The 13,645-nt window shown below is 42.2% G+C and overlaps 1 protein-coding gene across 1 annotated transcript in view; it reads right to left on the reverse strand.

The window, feature by feature from the left end:
* Window positions 1-11,767, reverse strand: part of TENM2 (teneurin transmembrane protein 2) — a gene marked incomplete at its 5' end in the record, with an annotated part of 51,102 nt that extends 39,335 nt beyond the window's left edge. Inside the window, 2 exons of the mRNA XM_010081089.1 lie at window positions 719-929; window positions 11,621-11,767. Coding sequence (XP_010079391.1) covers window positions 719-929; window positions 11,621-11,767 — 358 coding nt within the window. The remainder of the gene's footprint in view (window positions 1-718; window positions 930-11,620) is intronic.
* Window positions 11,768-13,645: the final 1,878 nt, after the last annotated feature.

Here is a 13,645-nt window from a genome sequence, read left to right on the forward strand (position 1 = left end):
AAATGAAGTTCTTTCTTCAGTTTTGACTTTGGCAATATGAACATAATTAACATATTCATCAATTTCTTAGCATTGTTCCATGGAGACATATTTAAATAACATTGATAAATAGGAACACCACTCTTCTTGTAAGCATGCAATGGCATCAAATATCAATGATGTGCTGACTTTTAATTATAAATATATAAGTAATAATCATAAGGAGAACAGACATAGAAAAAGAAAAAGAAGAAGAGAACGAAAACCTAGTCAGATGTATTGATGCAAGTAAAACACTAAGTAAAACACTTATATATATATAAGGAATAAATCATAAAAACCCCTAAGTATTTTTAAAATAATTTGAAATGTTATTCCCTTATCGAAACTTGTGTTAATGGCATTAAATAAAATGTAATCTCTAACTGCAAACTAATTTGCATTTGCCCTTGTAGATTCCAGTCTTCATAAAACATAAACCTGAGAAGCTCCTACTCAGTGGAAGGAACCTTCTTCTAGGTGTTGCCAGTATGTTAAAATGCTAATAACACTCCACGTCATAAAATAAAGGCCACATCAGAAGTTGCAACAGAGTGCCCTCAGTGGGAGTGATGCCTGAGATGGAAACACATGAAGCACCTGAAAGCAGCATCTCATGTTAAAACATGAACAGTCTCTGGGAGAAATTTTCCCACACAATGCAACCGCACAGATGCAGCGTCGTATTTACAGCTACTACCTGCTGTTGAAAGGATTTTCTCCTGGGATGATGTGAGTGCTGTCCTTCCCCACTAAGAGCTTGATTCGATCATAGAATGACTTCACAGCGGGTGACCCCGAATGGCTCTGCTGGATGATGTCGAGCGGATCGCGCGAGCCCCGGCACAGCAGGCTGTTCTGACAAGTCGACTGGAGGCAGCAGTCTGGGTCCAGGCAGTCAACCAAGCCATCTGCAAGGCAAAGATCAGCGAGATTCAGCCGGCTGCACACTGCTATCAAGCAATAATATACAACGGACATCTTAAGGCACTGGGAAAAAAATGTTAATGCTTACTCTTCCTAACTTCTCTGTGCCGTAAAACTGGCACTGAACCACCAATGCAATGAGGAGGAGAGGTTCTCAAGGACACTGGTTAAATGTGGTTATTGCTACAATTAATTTAAACCAGAGTTAGATGAGAATCAATCCCAAAGAAATCTGTTAAGGGTTGAAATTAGGAAGAAGGAATAGCAGAAGGAGTACAGGCTGTTCTGTTTTGGTTCTTTGTTTCTTTTGCAAGTCTTTTACATCTTTCCAGCTGTTTGTATTACCAAGTTTTTAGATTTCCTTGCTGGGCTGTTAGAGTCTTGGGAATTAGGCTGTTCAATTTCATTTGTTCCGTTTGGGGAGATGAGAGAAGGAGATGGGGGTGACAGAGTAAGTTACCATTACCTAAGTAAAATAAAAATGACGTTGTACCCATTTTGGCAATTAACAGGGAAGTGCTGCTGGAACTCCCACCTCCCGTACATATCTGAATCAGAACTTGTTTGCATGCTTGGATAAAGAAGGAACAGAGACAAGCTGGTGGGTTCTATCATCATATTACATATTAGGTTGTCCATCAAGAATATTTCTTAGGAAGTATGTTTTGAAAAAATTAGAATTTAAACATCAGAAATCAAAATGGAATCGTCAATAGGGAGACCAGTCCATATACTTAAGCAAATCACAACTGGCTATTTTTAGCATATACAGCAACAACTTCTAGCATCATCCTTTCCTTTGGTATCATAATTTAACTGAAATATGGTCTCTCAGTGGAGTTCTGCTGTAATTTAGAAATTAATAACCATTTACTTTAAAATATTATAATCTCAAACAATTTAGAAACATTTGTTCATCCACTCTGTCAAGAACCACGCATTCAATCTGCAGTATACTTAGGTCTATACATTTTCAGAGACTGCCAAAGGCACATTGATCTGATTTTTGAATACAGATATAGCCTGGGCACATACTGAATATCATACACCAGACAGAACATTCCAGTAGGTCAGCTGACTAAAGTACCTTGGAGTAAGATCATCACTCAGACATTTTCAAGATTTTCAAACGCACAACAGACCAGCATTACCCTACCCAGTGACAACTGGAAAAACAACAACAAAAGAAAAAAAAAGCCAAACCTATTAAAAGCTTTCTTATTATACAATTAGCCTTTTATTTCCAATGGATTGTGTTTGCCTGAAATGACTGTTTCTGATTTAAACACAAAATTGCCAAGGTATGGTGACGATGTTTCATCCAGCCCCCTAAGGAAATTTAAGTTAGACAAACTACCTTCCTGCAAGAGCTATACGCTGCTTTAAGGTCAGTCGCCTATTCACATTAAGAGCTCCATTCATCTTCAAACCCTTTCACACGTGGCGGGGTAGGAACTTTCTTTTTTACTACAATCCATTTTCCACCCACTTTATACAACCACTGTAAGGACACCATTAGCTTCAGATTATAAGTCAAGACACTTTTCCTATTAAGCTCTGAGTTTTTCTCAGCATCCTGCATCTTCTGTTTGTGACACCTCTACAACCATGAACCCAAAGCTGCCCACTGTTCAGTTGCTCAGCTCTTTTATTCAGATGACCACCAGCCAAGAGAATCCTATCAACGTTAGAAATAACAGAGCAAAACACAGGATATCAATTACTCCCTTTGACAAATTTACATTTACCTGTCCGAGCTGCATCACATTTTTCTATACCTGTTATCAGAGGTATGTCATGCCTGTAACGACCTCATCAGGCAGCAGATTATGGGATGCTGTGACCGAACGCTTCTGATGACACCATGAACTTCAATTGGCATATCAATCTCTCAGCATCCTGTCAGTCATGCGAATCACATCTCTGTGCTCTCAAGCCCCCTTGGATACAGCCTGACATTACAATCTTCAGTAAATTACCCTGTCACCGCCAATCGCACCGTTATCTCACAAACAATCACGCAGGCAATCAAACTGCTCTGAATTGCCAGTTCAGGACCTGGGAGGCTAGAAACATCTCCATTCCATACCAGGGAGAAACCTGCGTATGATTCCCTTCATGTAGGAAGGGTTTTATGCAGTTATGTGAACTCAGGCTTGCACATGTTCAGATGCTTGCAAGAATACTTAGAAAAGACAGGCATATGCTGTAACATACACACACACGACTTGTTGGGTACATTACTACTTACAATATATAGCTATATTCCCTCATACTAATTTATTCCCAGATAGCAGGGTTCGTGAGTCAGGACATTTTTACTTTATGCCATCTAGTTCATCCAGCTTGTTGCAACAGCAGAAGGGAGGTACAGACCCGTTCAGCACACGCAGCCACCACCTGGGCACTGCTGTTTGCTGTCAAGGGCTTACACACCACTACACTGCTTGCATTCATAGCTGCATTGCTGCTGTTCTTTACCTTGCTGCTCTGAAATCTCTGACTCTATGTATGAAAAAGTATTGATTGCTGTCAGAATGTATTTGTTTCTAGTTCATGTTTGCCTAACTCACTATCGGATGCATTACCACAGAATGGCTGAGGCGGACAGGGACCTCTGGAGGTCACCCAGTCCAACCCCCCTGCTCAAGCAAAGATGACAAAGGCTGACTGCCCGGGACTATGCCCAGACAGCTTTTGAATATCACCAAGGATGGAGACTCCACAGCCTCCCTGGGCAACCTGCTCCAGTGCTCAGTCACCTTGATGACAAAAAAGTGTTTCCCAGCTATCCTGGTTTCATTCAGCTGGGACAGAGTGAACTCTCTTCCCAGCAGCCAGTGTGAGGCTGTGTTTGGGTTTGTGCTGAGGAGAAGCTGATCACACACTGATGGGCAGAGCTGCTGCCAGGACAGTCAAGGACTTTCCAGCTTCTCTGCTGTGCCCGTGTCTGCAGGGGCAGGAGAAGCTGGGAGGGAGCACAGGTCCAGTTAGTGGCCCAGGATTCGATCCCTGGTTTACAACTGAGACCCAAACTGGCCAATGGTCTATTCCATATCATGCACGGCATGGCCGGTATATAGATGAGGCTCTGTCCAGAAGTGCACTCTCTCTGGGTCACCTCACTCTCTCGCTCAGCTCTCGGTCTCTCAGATGCTCAGGCTCTTATCTCTGTTCCAGGATTGCAGTTTCGGAGCACTCTGGGATCTGCTCTGGGATCATTAGCTAGGAACAGACTGAGCCTTGGTCATCAGGTGGTGAGCAGTTGCACCGTGTATCACTCATTTGTATATTTGTATATATTATTACTATCATTATCATTCTCAATATTATTGTAGTGTAGTTATTAAATTGTTCTTATCTCAACCCACAAGTCTCTTTTCCCTTCACCACTTTAATTCTCTTCCCCATCCCTGGGAGGGGGGAGGGCGAGCGAGCAGCTGCCTGGTGGTTGCTGCTAGCCAGGGGTTCAAACCACAGCACCAGCATTCATTGGTGCCTGGGGTTATTCCTCCCTAGGTGCAGGACCTTACACTTCGGGAGGTTCCTACCAGCCCCTTTCTCCAGCCATATTGTACCATTCCATATGAAGTAAATTGTTACAGAATCATTTAGTTACATTAGACTCAGTTGATTAAAACAAGGGCTAGAAAAAACATACATTCTGTATGAGAAAACTCTGCCATAAGTATGAATTTTTATTAGAATTCGGTACTTTGTTTTTTAATATATATTTCAGAGCTTGTTGTCTTCCAGATTTCCTCAGGCACACTGAATTATTTATGTGGTTAATTCAATGACAAAAACCTCACCATTAGCTTCACCGCAATATCGCTGCTTTTCATAGCACACCCATCTGGGTTTAAAGAGGCCAGCTAGCAGCTCTCTGAAACTCTGGATGCTAAAGGGAAGAGACTGCAGAGGGAATTAAGATGGTGATGAACATCCTCCAACAATTTGAGACCAAAAGAATCCTGCCTTGGTCTTAACTGAGAAGAAAAGAAGGGCAAATTTTGATCTGATTTAAACTGGCAGTAGAGGATTAGCTCTCCATTGCTGCCCATGGTTCTTCTGAATTCCCAAATCTTTTCAGAAACGAACCAAGTGATGTGGTATCCCTCTTGAAGACTTCACTTCTGATAACAGATACACACATTTCTTGACTTTCTGTGAACTGTTCCACAAGCATTTTGGCAAATGTAACCATACAGCAAAAATAAAATTTAAAATTATGTCATGTAAGTAAAATAATCTATTGTGCACGCCTTATTTTAAGATGGCTTTATTATTATGTTCCCCTTGAACATCATTGCAAGGCCTAAAAAGCACTCAGTAGAAATAGTGGTATATTTTACTCCTAAAGTATTTAGAACCTCTCATCATCAGTTTTCCTTCACCACTGAATACATTTCTCATCATGTTCAGGTGACTGGATTCCAGAATTGTGCTACACCTTCCTTTGGGAAGTTGACTCTTTAGCTTTTTTTTTTTTTTTTTTTTTTAACTCCCATGAGTAAATAATCTTTAATTTCCACTCTTTTCCAAATAATTGCAGGTCATGCTTCAGGTTCAATTCATGACGCACTTTACAATGAGTCAACTTTGACCTGACATCCAGCTGCTTGAGCAAATGCTTTCTGTACCCACCAACGGACTATTTTGTTTCCAAAACAAAACTTCCGAGCACATGCTCAGCAGAGGGCATCCTTACACTTCACGAGCTTCAGGAGCTGGTGACTTTCAGAGCGTAATTCCCGGAAATATTTCTTCTTCCAATAAACAGTTCAGCCTGATGATTAAAATGGAGGCGAGGAGAGGGGGGAACAGCAGCTACTATAAGCCCTCAGGGCAAAAGGGCCTTTGATCACTCTAAGGGCAAATTAGTTAATTTATCATGATCCGATTTTAATTATGTGTAGTATTAATACACCCAAGGTGAAAGAATTAGAGATGCTCTATCGGATTATCAAAAGAGAAGGCCTTCTCTCTGCCAACACAGAAATATTTTAATTGAGCTCTAAAACTGCATGTGGAACTGTTTCCAGGCAGGCTACTCCACCGCCCAGCACATCTTATTACCAGGAAATTTTAGCTAATATTTAACCCAAATATTCACTTTTGTAGCTTGATCTAATTACTGTTAGCTGTATTGGCAAACATCACTCAAAATAACTCCTCTGAAGTTCTGGGTGGTAACAAGAAAGGAAATGCTCCTAATCCTGTTCAGCCCCATTCCTCAATTAGCCAAACTGGAACGCCCCTCTGTAAACCATCCGGATAGCCACTGTCCCACTGGCTTCGATAACCAACTGTGAGCACAACAGTATCTTCAGAACCACAGACCTAAATGACAGCTGTCTTTCAAGAAAAGCTGGACTGTAAATCCCAAATTGCGGTAAAGCAGAACAAACCTGGCTTCTGTTTAAGCTGAGCATGCCTCTGAATGCCCGGCGAGCTCACTAACGAGGTTTCCAAGTACCCTGGAATGTGACACTGGGAGAGCAACAGCCCGCTCAGGATCCCTGTGCTGTCCAGGGCTCCTGCATTCAGGAAAACCCTCCTCAGCCAAGAGCTCCAGCTGGAAGAAACGACCACAGGTGTAGATCCAGCTGCGCACCACGCATGTGGTGGTCCTGCAGAACCTCTGCATGCTGGCGGGTTACTGATGCTCCAACTTCAAACCACACAATCGCTTAGAGCGGAGATGACCATGAGGGCTCCCAGATGAAAATAATATTTTTAAAAATGTTCCTTTAGTTCCAGTGTGCACACCGATACCTAGGCAGCAACTGGTGGCTTTTTAAACCACGGGATTTCCAGTTACCGAATTTCTTGCTTTCACTTCTCTGTGGGTTATAAGAGCAGGTTATTGTAGTAACGTATCCCGCAAGGGACGGTGTCAGGATAAGCTGGCTAATGTGTGTAAAGACGATTAGAGGCTGACATGAAGTTTTAACAAAATCACACACAAGCACACTCATTAGCTCGTCAAACTCACATAATGTCTAGTTTTGATAAAGATTTTATACTTGAGCCTACATGACTCACTCTGGCCCCCATCCACAACAGATTTCAACTACTCGTTACATTTCACGTTCTAAAACTGACTATTGTACAGGCTCTGGGAAGTATTTTCTGCTCCAAGAGTATTCTGGGTATTTATATTGGGAACTCCATAAAATCTTTTGTCTGTGCTGAATTAGAGACCCCTGCTGAGGCAATGCTTGTTGAGGCAAGCTAAATTACATGATTTGCTTTTTGTGCTGTGAAATACTTGTATTATCTTAAATGTCACAAGCCTGATGCAGTGTCAAGTCACAGGATTTGTAATTTTCTAAAAGCAATTTTTTTCTAAATGTTTATTGCAGAAAGACACTTCTCTTTTCTTTCTATTTTCTTTCTGTCTAATTTCAGAGATGAGTTTTCTAAGACAACTCAAATAAACAGCCTTTCAATCAGTCAAGTGCACTGTCCTGACAGTGAACTTCTCTAGAAATGTATTTTTCTTGTGAATTGAAACGAATTCGTACTGGAGCAGATAGCTGGCTCTCTCTCATTCATTATCTTTAATGTATTGTGCCAAACAGAATTACTGCCAACTGTACTTCTTGGTGGGGTTACAGCTATACAGTAACAAACAGAAGGGCAAAATTTGCCTTCTGAGATATGCACAACTCGCTTTGGAAAGCCAAGTGGAAAGAAATTAAAATGTATTTTAAAAAGAATGTCCCTCTTTGCATAACAAACAAGGGATTCCTCATTCTCTTTAACTCAGTATTCTGTACTGCTGCTGGTTGCTTTTGAGGTTGCACATTTTGAGGAGAAATGGGATCTGTGAAGCGCTGTAAGCAGTGACTGCATCAAGCTTTTTTCTTCCTAACCTGCCTGCACCTGTCCTCTGCACCCTGATCAAAGCTGAAACAAACTGATTCAGCACAATTTTGGTTATTTTCTGTTTTTCTTTTGCTGAGATTATGTAATTTAACTGTCTTGTCAACAAAAATTATAAATATGAGTAATTTTGAACAGATGCAAAAGGAGGGAGAAGAGAGAAAGAAGGAAAAGCAAAGCCCAGAAAGAGCAATTCCAGAGGGCAACGCGGGCTCCTGCCTGGGCTGCTTCTGCAGAGGCCAGAGCTCTTGTTTAAATCTCTCTCTCAAATTATCCCATCAAGTTCAGGGCAAAGGCCCCTGAAACATGAGATCCTGGTACCAACTGCATCCAGCATCTAGTGAAACCAGTCTTTAGAAGAGAAATCTGACTTTTGCTATGCATTACATTGTCCATTTTACTTGGAGGCACTGTAAGGTCTAAGGTGAAATCTAGTCACACATACACAATTTATCAAGACTGTTCTGAGATACTACAAACAATTTTCAATTTAGGAACAAGAAAATTATTATAAAATAGTTACTGTAAAAGGATGGGCATAAATAGCCACTGTAGTGATCTCCTTACGCAATATGTCAAAAGAAATATGAACTTAAAAAGTAACATACCTTCTCCCATTCCTCAAAATATAATTTCTAATCCCTTAATTTCCCAAAATAAATCCACGATGAATTAAATGGGCTATACATGTCTATTGGGGGGATTATACACTGTAATCACAATTACAGGTCTTAAAATAAAGCTATTTCTAATCCCTCCAAAAGATGCTTAATAACTGTTAGACTACTGAGGGACTGATTAAGGAAAGGGATTAGATTTAGAAGTGGCCACAGTGAGCAAATTATGTAATTGAAACATGTTTTGGAAAACAGTAGCATTTTCCAACTTAAAAAGATCTTAAAAGTGAGTCAGTGCCAGGAACCCCTTCCTTTTCAGCTAGGCTTCCTCCTTACAGATAAATAAGAGTCTCTCAAGTTTTTTCAGCTAAGCAGTCTATGCGCCATAGTGACCCTAAACAGGTTCATAATGGAGACCGGGTTAAGCCCAGATTTGACATGTGATGGTAAGGACAAAGAGAGGTGAATTTCCCAGTGCTACCTCAGATTGTTCACAGCTCTACTTGAGCAGCCCTGAGAGCAGAAAACAGCTTTGGACACCCTCTCCTCTCTCTGCTCTGGCATCCTGTTTATTTATGTGAGTAATACACAGTGACATCTCATTTAAAATGAAGATTTGTAAGCCTCAACGAGACAGGGACACATCTGCCTCTTCTAGGAATAAACCAACTAAAGGGCATTAATCTAAAATGGAAAGAAAATATGAAGTATAATCTTTCATTTTTCTCTTTTTGAACTATGGAATGGAGTTCGCGTTGTGGCAGATAATAAGACAAAACAGGACAAATGGGAATCCCTTCGGAGTCAGTGGCAATGCTCTTCTTGACATCCATGAAATGAAGACTTGGCCCAAGGCCTTTGAATCTGATTGTGAGATACAACTGCAATAAGAATGGCTGAATGGTGAAAGAGCTCCAAAATATGTTAAATTTGTTGCCGCATGGGGAAGAATGGACGACAGAAAGTGATAGTTCCATTTCAGTGGTACATTGAAGCAACTCTATTTTAACAACATGAATAGAAGGACAGGAAGGAAGGGGGTTCAGCTGTCCAGATAAGGACCTCATTTAGGCAAAAAAATTGTATTTTTAGCCATGCACTGCCTTCTAAAATAACAGCTTGTGTCTTCAGTACTCCTCCAGAACTACTTGCTTATGTTAACAGAGCAATGTCGGTAATGGAGCAGCAAATGCGCTTTATGTGAAACTTGGGGTTCTGGCAACCAGCTGAATCTTTAACATCGATTCCCATAGTACAGTTTCCAGCTTGGTCTAATGAGACAATTTTATCTGTTCCTTTATATACACAGCCACAATTACACAAAGGTGCAGCTGAAGGACAGAGCACAGGTCCCTTCCTTCCTCTCCATCCCTGCACGCTCCTGTGGTTTCCCCTGCATTAGCATTAACGAACACACAGGTGGCAGGACATGTTCCTGGCCAGATGTGTCATGAAGCAGACACAGAATAGTACAGCTCAGGGCAAAGATACTAAGTAGTTAATGTTATGTTCAGTTTTGAGTTTTGTGGTAGATCTTGTGACTGACAATTTGACAAACTGATGGGAATGACAATGACTCTCTCCTTACAGTGCATGTGGGAAAGGGCCCCATGCCATCTCAAAGAAATATGAAACTCAGAATATAACCAAGCAACCTGAAACAGCAAAAATCACCAAGGCAGGAGAGAGAGAAGAGTGCTGCCGTGCCACCCAGCCTGCGGCAATGCTTAGCCTGCGCCGTGTCCAGACCATGGCGGGGCTGAACCAAAGGGTTTGTCTGTTTGGGTCTTTCAGGTCTACATGTGGAGAAACAGCGAGCTGAACCCATGTTGAACCTCACCTAAGCTTCATTAAACTCCACAGAAGTGTAATAAGGATGAGACTATTAGAGAGCAGTAATGATCACTGGAGTCCTGAGCTATAAGGGTCAGAAGACGAAAGATTCACTTCTGCCTTTATCATAAAATTCCCATGTGAAAATGTGTTGGTCAGACTTTTCAAGTTGGTTGGACCTTGGAACAGGCACATATTTTCAAACTATCTACCCTGCCACAAGCAGCAGTAAGCAGTAACCTCTCTAGCCCCTGGAAAAACTGACTTCAACCTGCAAGCATTGAGAACATCTGAAGACTTCTCCCTTTAGCCTTTCTAGCCCTCAGCTAGACAAACCAGTTTTCTTTCAGGTGCAGCTAAGGCAAACCAGAAACCATGTACCTTGCATGGCAATGCTGATTAATATTGTATGTCTGTTGCATGTCATATTTATTCCATGCATTCTTTGACTTCGATGAAGACATACTATTTGGCTTCCATGAACTAAGTTCTAGAATTCTGCAATTTTAAATTGGGATCAACAGCTGAATGGTCTCACTGGTCATTTTTTCATGTTTGCCTGTTTTACAAGCGCAGAACACTGTCTTGGATAGGTAAAAATCTTATTCCACTATTTCTAATAATGTTTTCCAAACTCATTCCTTGTTTTGAGGAAAACCTGATGATACACTCATTTTAAAATTTTCATCTATAATCTTCAAAGCCTGTAAAAATTGCAAACCTAAGCAGTTCACTTTTTAGCTTTTTTACACTGCATATAAACACAAGGTTAGTGGGTTTTGTTGTACAGTTAATTGCCAGCTCATGTAATTCGACAGTTAGATTCTGCTCTTCAAAATTCATTAACAACTGTAAATCAAGTTCCAGTTTTCTGTAACTGAAACAGCTCTAGCGCTCTTAAAATATTTCTGTAAGCACTGACCAGATGTTAAACCAAGGGACTAACAGCGGATTTACAGATTAAAACTAGCAGATGGTATTAAGATATTGTTAATACCATGTAATCACAACAAACCACAACCTTGGTTTGGGACTTATGAACAATTTCTACACCCTGAAATCTTATATAAAATTAAACCACTCATCGTAATGACAATTTTATCCTAAGAGCAGCCATTCAAATAAGCCAAATGTTTCTTTGCAGTTTTAGGAAACACCATGAGTAAAACATCAAACAACAGATGTACTCTTTGGATTAATTAATGGCCAAAGAAAAGTGAAGGACTCTCAAGGAAGAAAGCAGCCCAAGTCTTTCTGCAGGAAAATGACTGGCGAAGAAAGCACGTCTAACCCTCTGTTCTTTAGGGACTGGGAACTGAAAGGCTTTTGCTCACCTCCCTCGTTGTCCTTGCTGTCGGCGCAGGCGGTCTCCATGGGGACGTTGCACCCCGGTCCCCTCCAGCCGGGCTGGCAGACGCACTGCCAGCTGTTGGGACCCAGCGCGCACCTCCCGTTGCCGCTGCACAGGTCGGGGCAGCCGTCTGCAGGAGAAACGGAGAAGGTAAGGACATGACACGCTCCTTCGCACCGCCGCTCACACCTCTGACAACGTTACTGTGCAGACAAAAAGGCCCGTTCCTGCCAGCAGGACGCACCCAGACCCCGTGCCGGGGGCAGGAGGAGGGTGGAGAAAGGGGTGCCTCAGGGAAACAGGCATTGACCTCCAGCCAACAGAGGGGGGCCCTACCATCAACCATAGTATGTTCTAAGCACCCTGGAAAGGTTCAGATCTTGAGTTCAAGGCAGCAGACAGAAATACCAGCCTGCTGACAGAAGATCACCGCCTTTTCTTTTTCTCACTGTAGGTGTGTGCATGCACCTTGATGGAGGAGAACCCCTGCAACAAGCATGAAAATGTTCAGGGTGCCCTCTACAGCGTGCATTGTGCAATTCTCCAGAGCTCCTTGAAATACAAGATCTAAATAAATAGTTTTGAAAATATTTTCCTTCTTTAACAGTCACTTTAAAAGACCTACGTATTTCATAGAATCATAGAATCACAGAATGGTTTGGGTTGGAAGGGACCTGAAAAATCATCGAGTTCCAACCCCCCTGCCATGGGCAGGGACACCTCCCACTAGCCCAGGTTGCTCAAAGCCTCATCCAGCCTGGCCTTGAACCCCTCCAGGGATGGGGCATCCACAGCTTCCCTGGGCACCCTGGGCCACTGCCTCACCACCCGCACAGGAAAACATTTCTTCGTTTAACACTAAGTTTCTTAATTTAACACTAAGTTTACTGATATTATAATCTAACATTCGATGCTTTCTGAAAGGTACGTTAAAAGTGATAAACCAGGAAAAGAGATATGTTTTGAATTGACTATGGATATGGTGTGACTTACTGTACAGCAAGAGCTCAACTAGGAACAAAAATATTCATTTGCTTAAATGGTTATATATTCTAACAAAATGTCCACAGTAACAGAATAACTAGACTGTTTGTTCCTGAAGCTGCATGAGTCTCAGGAGGCACTACTGTATCTTACTGAATATTCATTATGAAAAAGGGTAAGAAAACCAAATTCCAGCCTGTAAGGTGCTTGAAGCCTTGGCACATTCAATCAAATCCATCCAAATCTAATCCACACAAGCTTGTGTGTTTGTGGAGGTGAAAGATTTGAGAGTCCTGCAGCAGAGCTCTCATAGCACCTTTTCACTAGTCTGAGCAGCAGGAGAAGGCTGTGTGCCATACTGACAGTAGATGCTGGGTCCCTCCTCTCATTCAGGCTGGAAATACAGCCTAATCCTGCCATCTCTACAACCAACAGAGAACATCGTAATTCATCTCAGTGCTGTTGGTCTTGGGCAGAAAATTTCTTCTCAAAACAGCTCGCAAAGCTTCATGCTCTCGTTTCCCCCTCCACCAGCACTGATGGGTCACTGTCGGCACCGAGATCCGCAGGGAGATGCTGCAGCCCCCTCGGGTCGCACCGGCTGGCTGGGTTAGTCCTTGGCATTCACCACCGTGACCCCAAGCTGTGACTATTTATTAAGTACTCCATTCCGTTCCCCAGACATTTTAAGAGCACCAAGCAACTAATGGGCACCCTACTAGAGTGTGGATACTCTTTTCACCAGCTGAGAGTAAGCAAGGCAGGAGTGGGAAATATTCTCAAATCAAATAAATAGGTTCTCTTTGTCTGAGCAGCACCACTTTGGACATGCAGCACTGGAGAAAGCCCCAGATGACGGTATGTCACCTTTGTGCCCTGGGCCTCTGCAGGTGACCAGGAAGAGCAGCAACTGTCAGACTAGCACAGCGTTCATACTCGTGCTGAAAGGCTGAAGAGCCTTCCAGAAATCACTATTCAGACAGCCGGTGTGTTTCCACAGACCTGCTCAGAGAGCCACAGCTCT

Source organism: Pterocles gutturalis, unplaced genomic scaffold, assembly GCF_000699245.1.
Source record: "Pterocles gutturalis isolate BGI_N339 unplaced genomic scaffold, ASM69924v1 scaffold5734, whole genome shotgun sequence".
Lineage (NCBI taxonomy): Eukaryota > Metazoa > Chordata > Aves > Pterocliformes > Pteroclidae > Pterocles > Pterocles gutturalis.